The 12,511-nt window shown below is 48.3% G+C and overlaps 1 protein-coding gene across 1 annotated transcript in view; it reads right to left on the bottom strand.

The window, feature by feature from the left end:
* MYOM2 (myomesin 2) overlaps positions 1–9,061 on the bottom strand; it is an 85,633-nt gene extending 76,572 nt beyond the window's left edge. Inside the window, exons 1-5 of the mRNA XM_058525373.1 lie at positions 8,941–9,061; positions 7,440–7,595; positions 1,667–1,805; positions 1,373–1,530; positions 151–243 (exon numbers count right to left, since the gene is read on the bottom strand). Of these exons, the coding sequence (XP_058381356.1) occupies positions 151–243; positions 1,373–1,530; positions 1,667–1,805; positions 7,440–7,595; positions 8,941–9,047 (653 nt within the window). The 5' untranslated portion in view covers positions 9,048–9,061. The remainder of the gene's footprint in view (positions 1–150; positions 244–1,372; positions 1,531–1,666; positions 1,806–7,439; positions 7,596–8,940) is intronic.
* Positions 9,062–12,511: the final 3,450 nt, after the last annotated feature.

The raw sequence follows: 12,511 nt of genomic DNA, 5'->3' as shown, positions 1-12,511 counted from the left end.
CTCAGAAACACCCTTCAAGTCACACAGAATGCACCAGCAGATGTGGTGTGATCCACCCTCCGTTTTTACATTTGATGTCTCTTTCGTGTGTGAAACGTGGGTTATCTGAGGCCGGTGTCGGGGCACATGGCCCGCCCGCCGAGACCTCACCTGTTGATCTCCAGCGTGTGCACGCCGTACTTGCTGTCGATCCGGTACTTCCCCGGCTCTTCTGCTTGGCAGATCAAAACACCATCTTTATACCTAAACGACGGGAACACTATTTCAGTGTCAGGTCGACTGGGCTTTTTGCATTGTGTCCCGGCCGTCTTGGTTGCCTTCTAGTAGGCTATTGTTCTGCTTCTGCAAACTTCACTTCACAGCATCACAGGCGGGGAGGAGTGGGAGCAGCTACGGCCCCCGTTTGTCTGTTTGAGGGGACAGCAGCTCTTGCAGAATTCAGACTATCTGGGCAATCCTCAACCTACGACAGAGCGTGTGCCAAAAGTCTCCTGGAACTGTGTTAGGAATTGAGGATATGTCTGTCCATAAGGAAAAAAATGTAAAAGTAATGTTGGTTACCTCTCCGGGCAGCCTCTCTAGGCCGTGGTGTAGCTGGGACGTGCCGGGAGAGACCTATCTGATCAACCGCACTGGATCCCGGCTGGAGGAAGCTGGCATCAAGGTCCCACCCAGGGCGGCAGGACCACATCCCCCCTGGTGGGGGGGGGTGGGGCTCAGCCTCCCCAGCAGCCTCATGAACAGACACAGAACCTGACGCTGTTTTCTGACCTGCTGCCCCAATCAGGATACAAGTAAATGTTTATGGTTTTTGTAGCAGCTACGAACTTTGGGGTCTCTACTATCATTTCCAGAAAGTGGGGAAACAAATGAGCATATATACGCAACAGGTATCAAAACAAAAAGCGTCCATGGGCTTAGAGAGTGAACTCTTGGACATCACGAGGGGCATTAACTATGCACGGTATGTGGCTCGAGCTTTGGGGCTCAGAGCCTCCTCTTAGGAGTCTCCGCATAATTAAGAGCAGAGCCGCACGGGTAACCACGGGTCATTTCAGGGAACCCACTTTCAGAATATATTTCTATGTAAAAATAAAATATATTTTTAAAATTTTTAAAAATCCTCTGGAAAACCACTTGAGTCAACTTCACTAAAACGAAATGGCTGTGTCGCATTTGCAGCGACCTTGCGTGCGGTTTACAAGCGGGTTTCCCGGGCAGCTTCACGCACGCGGTCGGCGGAACGTGCGGTGTGGCACGCGTTTCCTCCACAAGGATCCTCTTCATCCGACCCCATGCGCCAGGCCTTGCAGGTCCTTAAAGGAAACGCGGCAGCACGGCCCGCCCCGCCCCGGGAGGGAGCCCCACTCACCACTGCACCACGGGGGTGGGAAAGCCCTGCACGGTGAAGCAGAGCTTCACGTTCATCCTCTCCCACACGGTGTGCGAGCGCAGGCGCACCAGGATCTCGGGGGCTCTCCGCATCCGCTCCTCCAACGCGGGCCTCTCCCAGGCCAGCTTGTCCTCCACCTGTCCCGGGAGGCAAGGACGGGTCAGCGCGTGGCAGGGGGGCAGGCCAGGCTCTCTGCCATCCGGCCGTGCCAACATCGTGCCGACAAACCGCCACCGGCCCCGCGCCCCCCAGGGAGACCCCGAGTGCGCCTACCATCTGCTGGATGGCGTATCGGTCCAGCTTGGACTGAGCGTGGGAGCGCGCCAGGTGCACGTTTTCCTCCAGCTCGGCCAGTTCCCTGAGGAAACGCTCCCGCTTGGCCTCCCCGTAGGCGGCCTCCAGAGACTGGTACCTGCGGGCCAAGAAGGACGTTCTTCTCTGACACCCGGGAAAGGGCGCCTGGTCACCGAGGGCTGGAAGGACCAGACGTGCTCCCTCCCAGGATTTTCTTAAGTGGGGAGCAAGGAAATAGGAGAAATGCTATTTCTGTTTATTTTTTTTAATAGAATGTCCAAGTGGGACTCTTTTATGCTACAGCCTCATCTGACTTTTTTTTAATTTTTTTTTTTTTTTTGAGAAAGATTGGCCCTGAGCTCACATCTTTTGCCAGTCTGCCTCCTTTCTTTCTTTTTTTCCCCAAAGCCCCAGTAGACAGTTGTATGTCTTAGTTGCACATCCTTCTTGGTGCTCTATGTGGGCCGCCGCCTCAGCGTGGCTTCATGAGTGGTGAGTAAGTCCTCACCCAGGATCTGAACGGGTGCCCCCCCAGGCCCCCAAAGCAGAGTGTGTGAACTTAACTGTTTTGCCACCAGGCCAGCCTCTCTGTTTATTTTTATCTCTTTCTTTCAAGAGCGCATTTTGGTGACTGTGTTAATACCATACATAGAGAAGTTGTAAAGAAGGGCAGGTATACCCTTTCTAAATAAAACCCATACAGGAGCTCTACACTCCAGTTTCCCCTTTACCAAGAGGAGTGCACAGTCACAATCATTAGGAGGCCGGGAAGCTACAGAGAATCGCTCTGAGAGGCCGCTGTAAACGCTTGACTCATTTCTGGCCAGGTTAACTGTCAGAGTGGCCCTGCGGGTGGTGGGTCATGATGGCAAACAGCAGGCGCTGGACACAGTCAGGAAATGAGTCTGCAATTCCTCAAAAACAAGACTTGTTTACTCATCTTATACTCACGGCAGCTCACATACAGAAGGTGCTCAATAGACGTGCAACAGTGAGCAAGTGTCTTCACCTTTTCAGGACTCGGTCTCCCCACTTATAAAGTCAGGAGTCTGGCTGCACTCAAGGGTCTGAGGCTCAGTGGTTAGACCACAGGGCTAGAGGGTGTTTCCAGCCAGTTCCGATATGACGTGACAATCTAGGAAAGGCTGAGCACCTCGTGCCAGGCAGCACATGAAAACCATTTGTTTTCCTGGGGATGCTGCCATTTATGAGTGAATTTAAGACTGAATGAAAGCCTTCTGAATTAACAGATACAGATAAACTTGTATTCTAGAAAAATAAAAAGGATGAAATGAACAATTCAGCTTCTTCAGTCTGTAGGGGCAGAGAAATGGGCGCACATGTCTTCTGGCCTGAGTGCCATCTTTGTGAGTCCCCAAAATCACACCGCCCAACATTGCCGGGCCCAGTGGTGCTTCCAAGCTCCGAGCCGGCTCTCCCAGCCCCATGTCATCCCTTCCCACCCTCATCTCCCCTCTTCACCCTGGCACTCCCAAGGTCCCAGCAAACCAGGCTGCTTGCTGTTCCGTGGTGCTGCCTGGGAAGGGATAGCACCACGAAGGAGAACAGCTGAGCAAGACGTCACCTGCAGCACGAAGTGTGCAGATGAAGAGGTGGCGGGTCCAGGTGGACCTCATATCGTAAGGCAGGGTATCAGATCAGAGGGACCTTAGGCATCATGTCTGCCCCAGATGTGGAGAGAACCATCTGAGCTCATATACTTCAGGTGGGTGATGGAGCCTGACCTGGAACCCACGTTGCAGGCTCCCCACCCAGGACCCTTTCTGTCACCCCACAATGCCCCTGATGATGGGTCAGCACTGCTCCAAACAGTGTACATAACGCAGACCTGGGGTTGGGCGTTTGGGAAGTCTGAGATGCAATACAGAATTTCGGAAAATTCCGCAGCTTCTTCGTACAGAAATGTGGAGTGAGGAACCATAAAAACTAAACGAAACAAATGAACAACAAAAATCAAACAACCCGATCAAGAAACGGGCAGAGGAAATGAACAGACACTTCTCCAAAGACGATATACAGATGGCCAACAGGCACATGAAAAGATATTCAACATCACTAATCATCAGGGAAATGCAAATCAAAACAACACTAAGATACCACCTCACGCCCGTTAGAATGGCTATAATCACCAAGACAAAAAACAACAAATGTTGGAGAGGATGTGGAGAAACAGGAACCTTCATACACAGCTAGTGGGACTGCAAACTGGTGCAGCCTCTATGGAAAACGGTATGGAGATTCCTCAAATAATTAAAAATAGAAATACCCTATGATCCAGCTATCCCACTACTGGGAATCTATCCAATGAACCTGAAATCAGCAATTCAAAGAGGCTTATGCACCCTTATGTTCATTGCAGCATTATTCACTATAGCCAAGAAGTGGAAGCAACCTAAGTGTCCCTCGACTGAAGATTGGATCAAGAAGATGTGGTGTATATATATATATATATATACACACACACACACAATGGAATACTACTCAGCCATAAAAAAAAGACAAAATTGTCCCATTTGCAACAACATGGATGGGCCTGGAGGGTATTATGTTAAGTGAAATAAGCCAGAAAGAGAAAGACAAACACTGTATTATCTCACTCATATCTGAAATATAAACCATCCCATGGACAGAGAAAACTGTATTGTGGTTACCAGGGGCAATGGGGGTGGGGGGTGGGCACAAGGGGTGAAGGGAGACATGTATATGGTGATGGACAAACAAAAATGTACAACCCAAAATTTCACAATGTTATAAACTATGAAAACATCAATTAAAAAAAAAAAAAAAAACTAAACCAAGACTGGAGTATTGGGTCACTGCCCTCTTCATTCTGACTCACATGCAGCCCCACCTCTCACTCCCCGTGTCCCCTCCCAGGACCTGCCCCACTGGCTGTCCCGCAGCTGTTTCCAGAGACAGTCTCTTCAAGCCACAGCCTCTCCGCACACCCTCTGCTCGTGGGGCATTTCTCCCGACTCTTAAGGCGGCCAACTCCTGCTTGTCCTGTGGTCTGCAGCCGAGATCCCACTCTGAGAAACCCTCCTTGGGCCAATGCCCAGATGATAGCCCTAGCATTCTCTTTCACAGCACCTTGTTCTCCTCCCTCCTGGTGGAGCGTGGAGGAGGACAGCAGGTCTTTAAGTTTTGAAGCACACGTATGTGTGTGTCGGATGACACCTGTCATGCCACTGTAAATCTCAATTGCTCAGGTCCACTCACGTCCAGGTGCCAGGTGCACAGGAGTCCTACAGGAGTGAGTGAGCGCATTGTCCGAGAAGGCATGCAGGAAATGAGCCTTCTTGTTTGTCATGAATCCCTCTAAATTACAGCGACAGAAGAGACAAGTCTCTATGCATGCCACGAATTGTCCCGATAAGCTTAAAGAACCAGAAGGCCCACCTTGAAGCTGTTTAAAATGACTATGTGCGCTGGACTTACTAAAGGCTTCGACTTACTCTTAAGTCAATAGCACCACCTTCCCCTAACATTTTGTAGTTTGTAATAAATATTTGAACTGAAATTTCTTCCCCCACCCAACCCCAAACACTGTAATTCAGGACACTGAGAACATATTTCTGCTGCTCTGTGATGAGGCAGCTGTGACTCCGGCCTCTCGTGCAGAATTACATCATCCGTCATGCGTTTACGCTAAGGACAAGCCCCTGGGACAGCCTGCAAGATCAGGGAGGCCCATTTCTCCCGAGGACAGAAGTAAAGGCCTCAAAAGGACGTTTCTAACCCGCTGTGTCTTCAGAAGGACATGCCGAGCTCCTTCAGAGCACGCCGAGGCCTCTTTGGCATTTATTTTACATGAAGACATAGGCACTAACTCAAACTGATGATCCCACACCTTCATCTTTCACAAAGGACCAATCTGTCCGGTATGTTAAACTAATATCTTCCACAAGAGGTAAGGAATATACAAGAGCGCTCAGTAACACTTAAGGCTAGCAAGAGTAGTGACTTAAAACAATAAGGACTAGAATTCATTTAGCTCCTCAAATCACCCTACATAACAGTGCTCATTCGTTCCTCCCCAGCGGCCCGCGTGGCAGGAAGGGAGCAGGAATCATAATAAAATCTCAATTAACGCTGGCCCAACTCACCAAAATCTCCAATTATTTAGATTTACTTTTAAAGGAGGAAAGAACTAATTTCAAGAAGATCTTTCACATGGAAGATATGCACATGGGTTTTGAGAATAAAATATTATGAGGTTACTAAAAAATGCATAATCCCAAAACATGAGTACTGGGCTCAGCACAGAGTCGGCACAACCGCTTACTTATATCTACTAAAAAACGAGCTTGAGAGACAGGGTAAGATTATAGTCAGTCATCGATAATCAACACACGTTCTGTGAGTCAGATTTACGATTGCAAGAGAGTAGCCTTGTGTGTTTTAGGAAGATTTCCAACAGCCAGCACTGTCACAGAAGTCATTTTTGCTGAAACTGTATGAATTACGGTAACCCACTCCCTGACTGCTCACATTAATAGAAGTTTACACTCCCCCATTTCATCCCTGGGGAAATTGAGGAATAGGAAGTTTATGCAATATGTTCAAGGTCACACCAAGGTATAACTGATAAAATAAATGATAAAGCCCAAGTCCTCCCACCCCCGTGCCAAAAACTTAAATATAAGTAGAACCCTTTTTTAAATAATCCAATACATAAAAATCCAGATTTTTAAATGTACGCATTTTGAAGTGATCCTATTACAAAAGGATCTTTTGTTGTAAAGTCTTCATTTTATAATAAAATTAATTTACGTGGCAAAATTCCCATAAGGCATCTAAAAGATAACTCAAATTTTAAAAAATAAGGGTTCATCTTTTCAGCTACTCATTATTTTTATTAAACAGATTCCTTAGTCATGGTGCAACTGTAAGTGTTTAGAGATATAGAGAGAACTGTCTAGAAATAAATAGCAGGGGGAGGTGAGGGAAAAAATAGACCAGGTATAAAATGAAGTATTTACGAGACATTTTAACTATTTTGTCCTGAAAAGATCAAAGTAAGATCACACCTGTTCTCTGTGATCTGGAAATAATTTCAAGACCAACGTTCCTATTAATCCACCTCATTCCTATGACATGAGCTGAGTCCACTGCAATGTGGAGTATGACGGTTCACAGAGCCCCTCACAAGGCACTCTACACACGGACAGCTGGTGGAAAGCCCGGCCCCGCTTGGGAAGATCACCTTGCTTGAGTCTACAGCCCTCACCGCTGTTCTTCAACAGCTAAAGAGGTTGTTGATGGAAATTCAAAATCAGCTTCAAACTGCTCTGTCTCGAATGGGACGATCCTGCGCTGTGCGGACAGGGAGGGAGCTTGGTGTGGGAGCGGGGTAGAGACCTGAGGGCACATTCCAGATGCCACGTGAAGGAGGCGTGGGGCCCCGGACAAGGGACGTGAGTTCTCTGGACCGCAGTGTTCTCTTCTGCAGGATGAAGGGGAAAATTCATCCCAGTTTTCTTGTCGGGATTAATTGAGATGACGATGGTGAAGAATAAGCAAGCGATCGGAAAACGTAGCTTCTCGCTTTTATTACAAGTCACACCTTCCATGTTCCCTCAAGTTCCCTTCCAGCTACCGCCCCTCACCCCTCTTTCCCTGACCTGCAGGGCCCCCTCCCCGGGTGCCTGGCCCGGGATGTGTGGTAGTTCTGTGACCCTAGGCAGCTCCCTCTGACTCACGGGTGGTCTGAGAGAGGCCGCAGGGTTACCTCCTTTTCCGTTCATGCTCCTCCTCTGACTCGGCGCTCAGCCTCTTTGCGCAGAGCCTACAGGTTGTCCTTCCCAAGGCTGTCTGGCTGGACGCTCTGTGGGAAGATGACTCCTGAGTGACAGCCGTCTGAGAAGAGGACTGGGTCGAAGCGCGCCTTGAGGAACATTGAAACAAATCAGGGGCGTTAGACAAGTATAACAATGTGTCATGACACACAGCATCACTTTCTTTCCCTACACCACAAACCATCCCTGAAACATACACGCACATACACACGCACACACATGCACAAGCATATACACGTGCACATGTGTTCATGTACAAGCTTACCTGCACACAAAAGCACACAAACACATATGTGCACACACGTACACATATGCACGTGCCCGTGCCATTATACATGCATGTGTGTGCACACGTGCACTCCTGCACGCGTGTGTGCGCACATGTGCACCTACATGCGTGTGCGCATATATACACATGCAAGCACAAGTGCACACGCAGGCATGCGTGCACACACACAAACCTACATCTCTGTGTGTTCCCTACGTCCCGTCTGCGCATGCCCCTCCTCAGAGGGGAGCTTTCACAGCCTGAGCTCCACCTCCGCCCTTGCTGTCTCCCTTCAGTGCCGGCCAGTGCCTTCTGAGCCCTCGGCCCAAGGCCAGGATTATATATATCTTGAGGGATCTGACGCTCCCCGAGGCTGTTGGGAGGGGCTGCAACTGTTTGGCTTTGTTTGTTACAGGGATGGGGCTACATCAAGGGCCATAGGCATTTCTAAATATAGGGTGCTGGTGACGTGTGCGCAGGCCCCTCGGGCGGAGCCTGCCCTGCCGGCAGTCTCTCCTCCTTCAGCACAGCCTTCTCATCGGCCCATTAGAATTGCAGATGCGCTGTCACCTGGGGCACGTGCTGCCGGTCCCTCAGGACACTGTACTTGAGAATTCGCAGAAGAACTTGCGGCTGGACACCAGCCTACCAGGCAGTGAATAAATACACTTTCGCTATATTTATTATTAATGTAGCAAAGTTATTATTGATATCAACTTTGTCTGATCTTTACTTTGCCACCCAGTAATTTCTCTCCCTCCGACTTTCTTCTCCACTGCTGTCCTTCTCACTGCCCTTCCTTGCTGTGACGTTTTAGATTCCAGTTCTGGGTGATATGCAAAAAGGAGTAAAGTCAACAAGCACTTACTAAGAGGTTCCTGCCATCGATCTAACCGAGGGGCTCAGAGCCAGTCTACCAGGACCTCTCGGGACCCACAGAGATAGCAGCACGCTGTGCAGAGCTCCACACAGAGTTTGCTGCACAGCCGGGTCAGCCGTGTCCCCCCTCTGGCGTTGGACACGAGCATCAGGGAGCACTGCCATCCCTGGCCCTCCCCAAACCAACTCATCTCCAGGTTTCAGGGGTCTGGATAGAGTTTCCCACCTTTAAACATTGGACACCAATAATCAAAGCTCTACCATCTAATCACTGAATTCCAACTTACTTCTTCGCTGCATATTCATCCAGAAGGTACCTTGTTTGAACGTTACGATAAGACTGGTCAAAGTGCTTGTGTCTCTTCTGGTAGAAGGGCACGGCAACGAGCGACATCTTTGTGTGCGTCTACGAATAAAGAGCGATGAGCAGTGCTGAGGTCCTTCTCAAGTGCAGTCAGGCTTCTGCACTCCCTACACTAGTTTCTACACTGCACTGCCTTGTTCCAAGGGGAAAATCAACTCCAGTTGACAAAACCCATTCGGGGGGAAAGGGGGAATGAAAGAAGGATTATATAAGTGGAGATAATCTTGGACTAGGAGTCTGGATGCCTATTAATTTACCTGGGACCCGACTTCATTTGTTTGCTTCCATGAAAATTAGAAGATTGGGCTATAGGTTTCCTTTAATTGTAAACTCAACAAATATTTATAGAATATCTAGTTTGTTCAAAGCAATGTGACTGACGAGGATAAAAATAATTAAAACACAGATTAGAGAAGTAAACAAATACCTAGATACAAGAGAAGAGACGATAAGAGCAGAGAGCAGTACAGAATGCTCTGGGAAGTGAGAAGGGAGCACAGGGAGCAGGGGAGAGGACAGCCAGAGGGGCCCCCTGAAGTAGGTGACATTTGAGAAGATACTTGATGGATGGGTGAGCTGACAGGCAGAGAGGGGGTGGGAAGAAGGGCATCCACGAGCAAGGTAGGAGGCCAGAAAAGGCAGGGGGTCAGGACATGATGAGGCGCACAGAGAAATGGCTCTGGAAAGGCTGCGACCACATATGGAGGCCTTCAGTGTTGGCCTCAGAGCTAGGGGTCTTCACTACTCAAAAGCGGTGCTTGAAAAAAGGGAGCAGTCTCCAGGATGCCTTCCAGATCCTTTCCTCTAAAATCACATCTCATCTGTAGACTTGCTTGGCTGAGATGGGCAGGGAGTGGGGACTGAGCCCAGCATGAAAGCCTAGGGGATGTGGGATAGTGAGCACTTTTTGGTTAAATTCTCCCCAAAACAAGAAATGGTTGAGATCCATCCTGCGGCATGGGATCTGGGAATCTGAAGTAGTGCGGGTATTAGATATGGCCATTGGTTGCATGTGTTCGCCCAAAATAAATAAAATGCCAACTTCCTGGGTCATTTGGCTATCTCTAAAAATCATGTAGACAGTATTCCTAAATCTCTGTGATTGTTAATTTCACAAATAAAGAGGCAAAAGAACTCCTTCAAATCTGAGCTCCGTTTTTGTCATTTGTGTTTAAATTAGAATAATCTGCTCCGATTTAAAGAACGAACCCTTAGGCAAGACCCCGAGGCACAGCCCCAGGAGATGCCACTCGCACAGAGGACCACAGGGATGGAGGACAGGAGTGGAAAATGCCCAGGTCCACCTCTGAGATGGAATAGTCTTCACCTTCACTCTGCACACTGTTCAGATCTTTGGGTATATGGTAGAAAACCTACCGAAGCACACAGTTTGCTCCAAGCATACTCCTCATGATCAATTCTCTTTAGACTGTGATTTCCTAGAATCACAGAATTATAGAGCTTAGAAAGATACTTAGGATGATCCAAACCCCTATTCTGTGGGGAAAGGTCAGGGGATACGATGGCCAGAGAGGAGAGATATTTCCCCAAAAAGGTATTGAAAGGGCTAGCCCATCCAGAGTCATCAGACTTGTGTTTCTGGGCCATTTGTACTTTGTCACACCAACTTACCTCCATATTTCCTCTTAAAAATCAACTAATTCACCAACCACCACATATCCATTGAGGGTCCAGCATGTATTTTGCATAAATTTGGTTATAAATGTATAATAGAATGTTGCATCCAATGGAACACAATAAAAACACACCCCCTCCATCCCGCCCTGGTTTTGAAAGAGGTATTGAAATGTCCAGGTCAAGGGCACAGACACCTGATAGACCTGGGATCGAATGCTGACTCCAGCCCTTTGCTGTGACCTTGGGCTAATTTCCCCTTTCTCTAACTCTGACATTCCAGACTGACTTGGCACAGTGCTCTGCATAGAGGCACAAACAACCAAATTCATAGCTATTGTTGTTTGTTGTTGTTAAGGTGAATTCTGTAGTTAGGAAAAGGTATCTAAAAAATGCATTTATCACTTTAATATCTGAAATGTCCTCAGCCACCTCTCCATGGGATTTTCCAACGCCTTCGTCAAGGTGGATCTTCAAGAAAATCTGCCTGCCCATGATCACATACATTCAATTTACTGCCTCTGGAGTCCATCGTGTGCTGGGGAAAGCTCACTAATTTGAAGGCAGACCGGTGTTGGAGGACATGTTTCACCACTTTGAGCCAGTTTCCTGTCCAAGACTTCTTCTCCGATCCCACCTGCACTAATGGAGGAAAATCCTGCTCCAGCAGAAATCAAGAAGATTCCTTGTCGGTGCTATTACACCAGGTGGTCATGTCTCTTCAGGATATTTATTTACATTTATGTTGAGTTAACCTTCAAATTTGTTTGTATTTCTTGGCAAAAGAAAGAGTCCAACACTGGCCCAGGTGATAAGAGAAGATAAGCTATCTTGAAATGTTTAAACTGTGGCAGCTAGCACCCCCTAAAGACAGTAATCCACACTCGGTGGGACCCATGCTCTTGTTTTGAATGTGAAATGACTGGGAAAGGTCAGCGTCGCTCATAGCCAATGACTCACTCTCCTTTCACTAGTTTGCAGTGTCCTGCCCACTGCTCCGTGCACAGTCAGCACTCAATATATCACTGGCTTAACTTGGCGTGTGGCGGTGTGGCCTGGATGTCCTCAACACTCCCGTGGGAGGAGCATACACTTTGTAGTGATTAGTGACGTGAAGATGGAGTCAAGTGTGGGCGGTTCCTGTGTTCTTTGCTCTGATTTGTAGACTTAATGTAGCTGTTTCCCCCCCCCAAGACAACTGTAGACCAGGTAGTAAGAGAACACTTACTGCATGTAGTCCCATATTCATTCTCTGCTCACTTAATGAAGCATCGTGCTGACGGCCATCAAAATCAGGCGGCTTCAAAGGCTCTGCAAATGCAATTATCTGCAGGTCTACCCATTCTTCATTCCACAAACGTTTGTGCCAGCCAAGACTAAATCATGGAATCACTGATTCTCAAGGATGGGAACATCTCAGAGTTGCTTTGCCCCGGGGACAGTAACAAGCTCACATCTGTGCATCTGACTCCTGTACCAATGTGCCCTCAACTCCACCTGCCTATGCTGACTTCTGTCAGTTCATGCCCAACCCGGACATACCAGCAGGACCACCACACATCCTCAGGCTCCCAGCCACTTAATTTGTGCTCTGCTCCAATCTCTCCACTCCCCAGTGGACCTCATATTTCAGAACTTCCCAGTGTCCTTGACCGCCTCCAGACCGGGAGTGACGAGATCTCTTGGAAGCTCGTTCCTTGCAGGCTCAGCACGTTTTCCATAGCCACAGCCTTGGAGTCGCAAGGCGTTTATGAGGAACCACAGAGAGAACTCAACCAAACCCACTGTACTCAGAGGACACGATAAAGTAGAGGGAAGTAAGGGGGCCGACCGGTAGCCAGATTTCCCTTCACTTTCTC

Source organism: Diceros bicornis, chromosome 29 (genome assembly GCF_020826845.1).
Source record: "Diceros bicornis minor isolate mBicDic1 chromosome 29, mDicBic1.mat.cur, whole genome shotgun sequence".
In the NCBI taxonomy this organism is placed as follows: Eukaryota; Metazoa; Chordata; class Mammalia; order Perissodactyla; family Rhinocerotidae; genus Diceros; species Diceros bicornis.
This window is presented reverse-complemented; position numbering and strand designations above follow the sequence as displayed.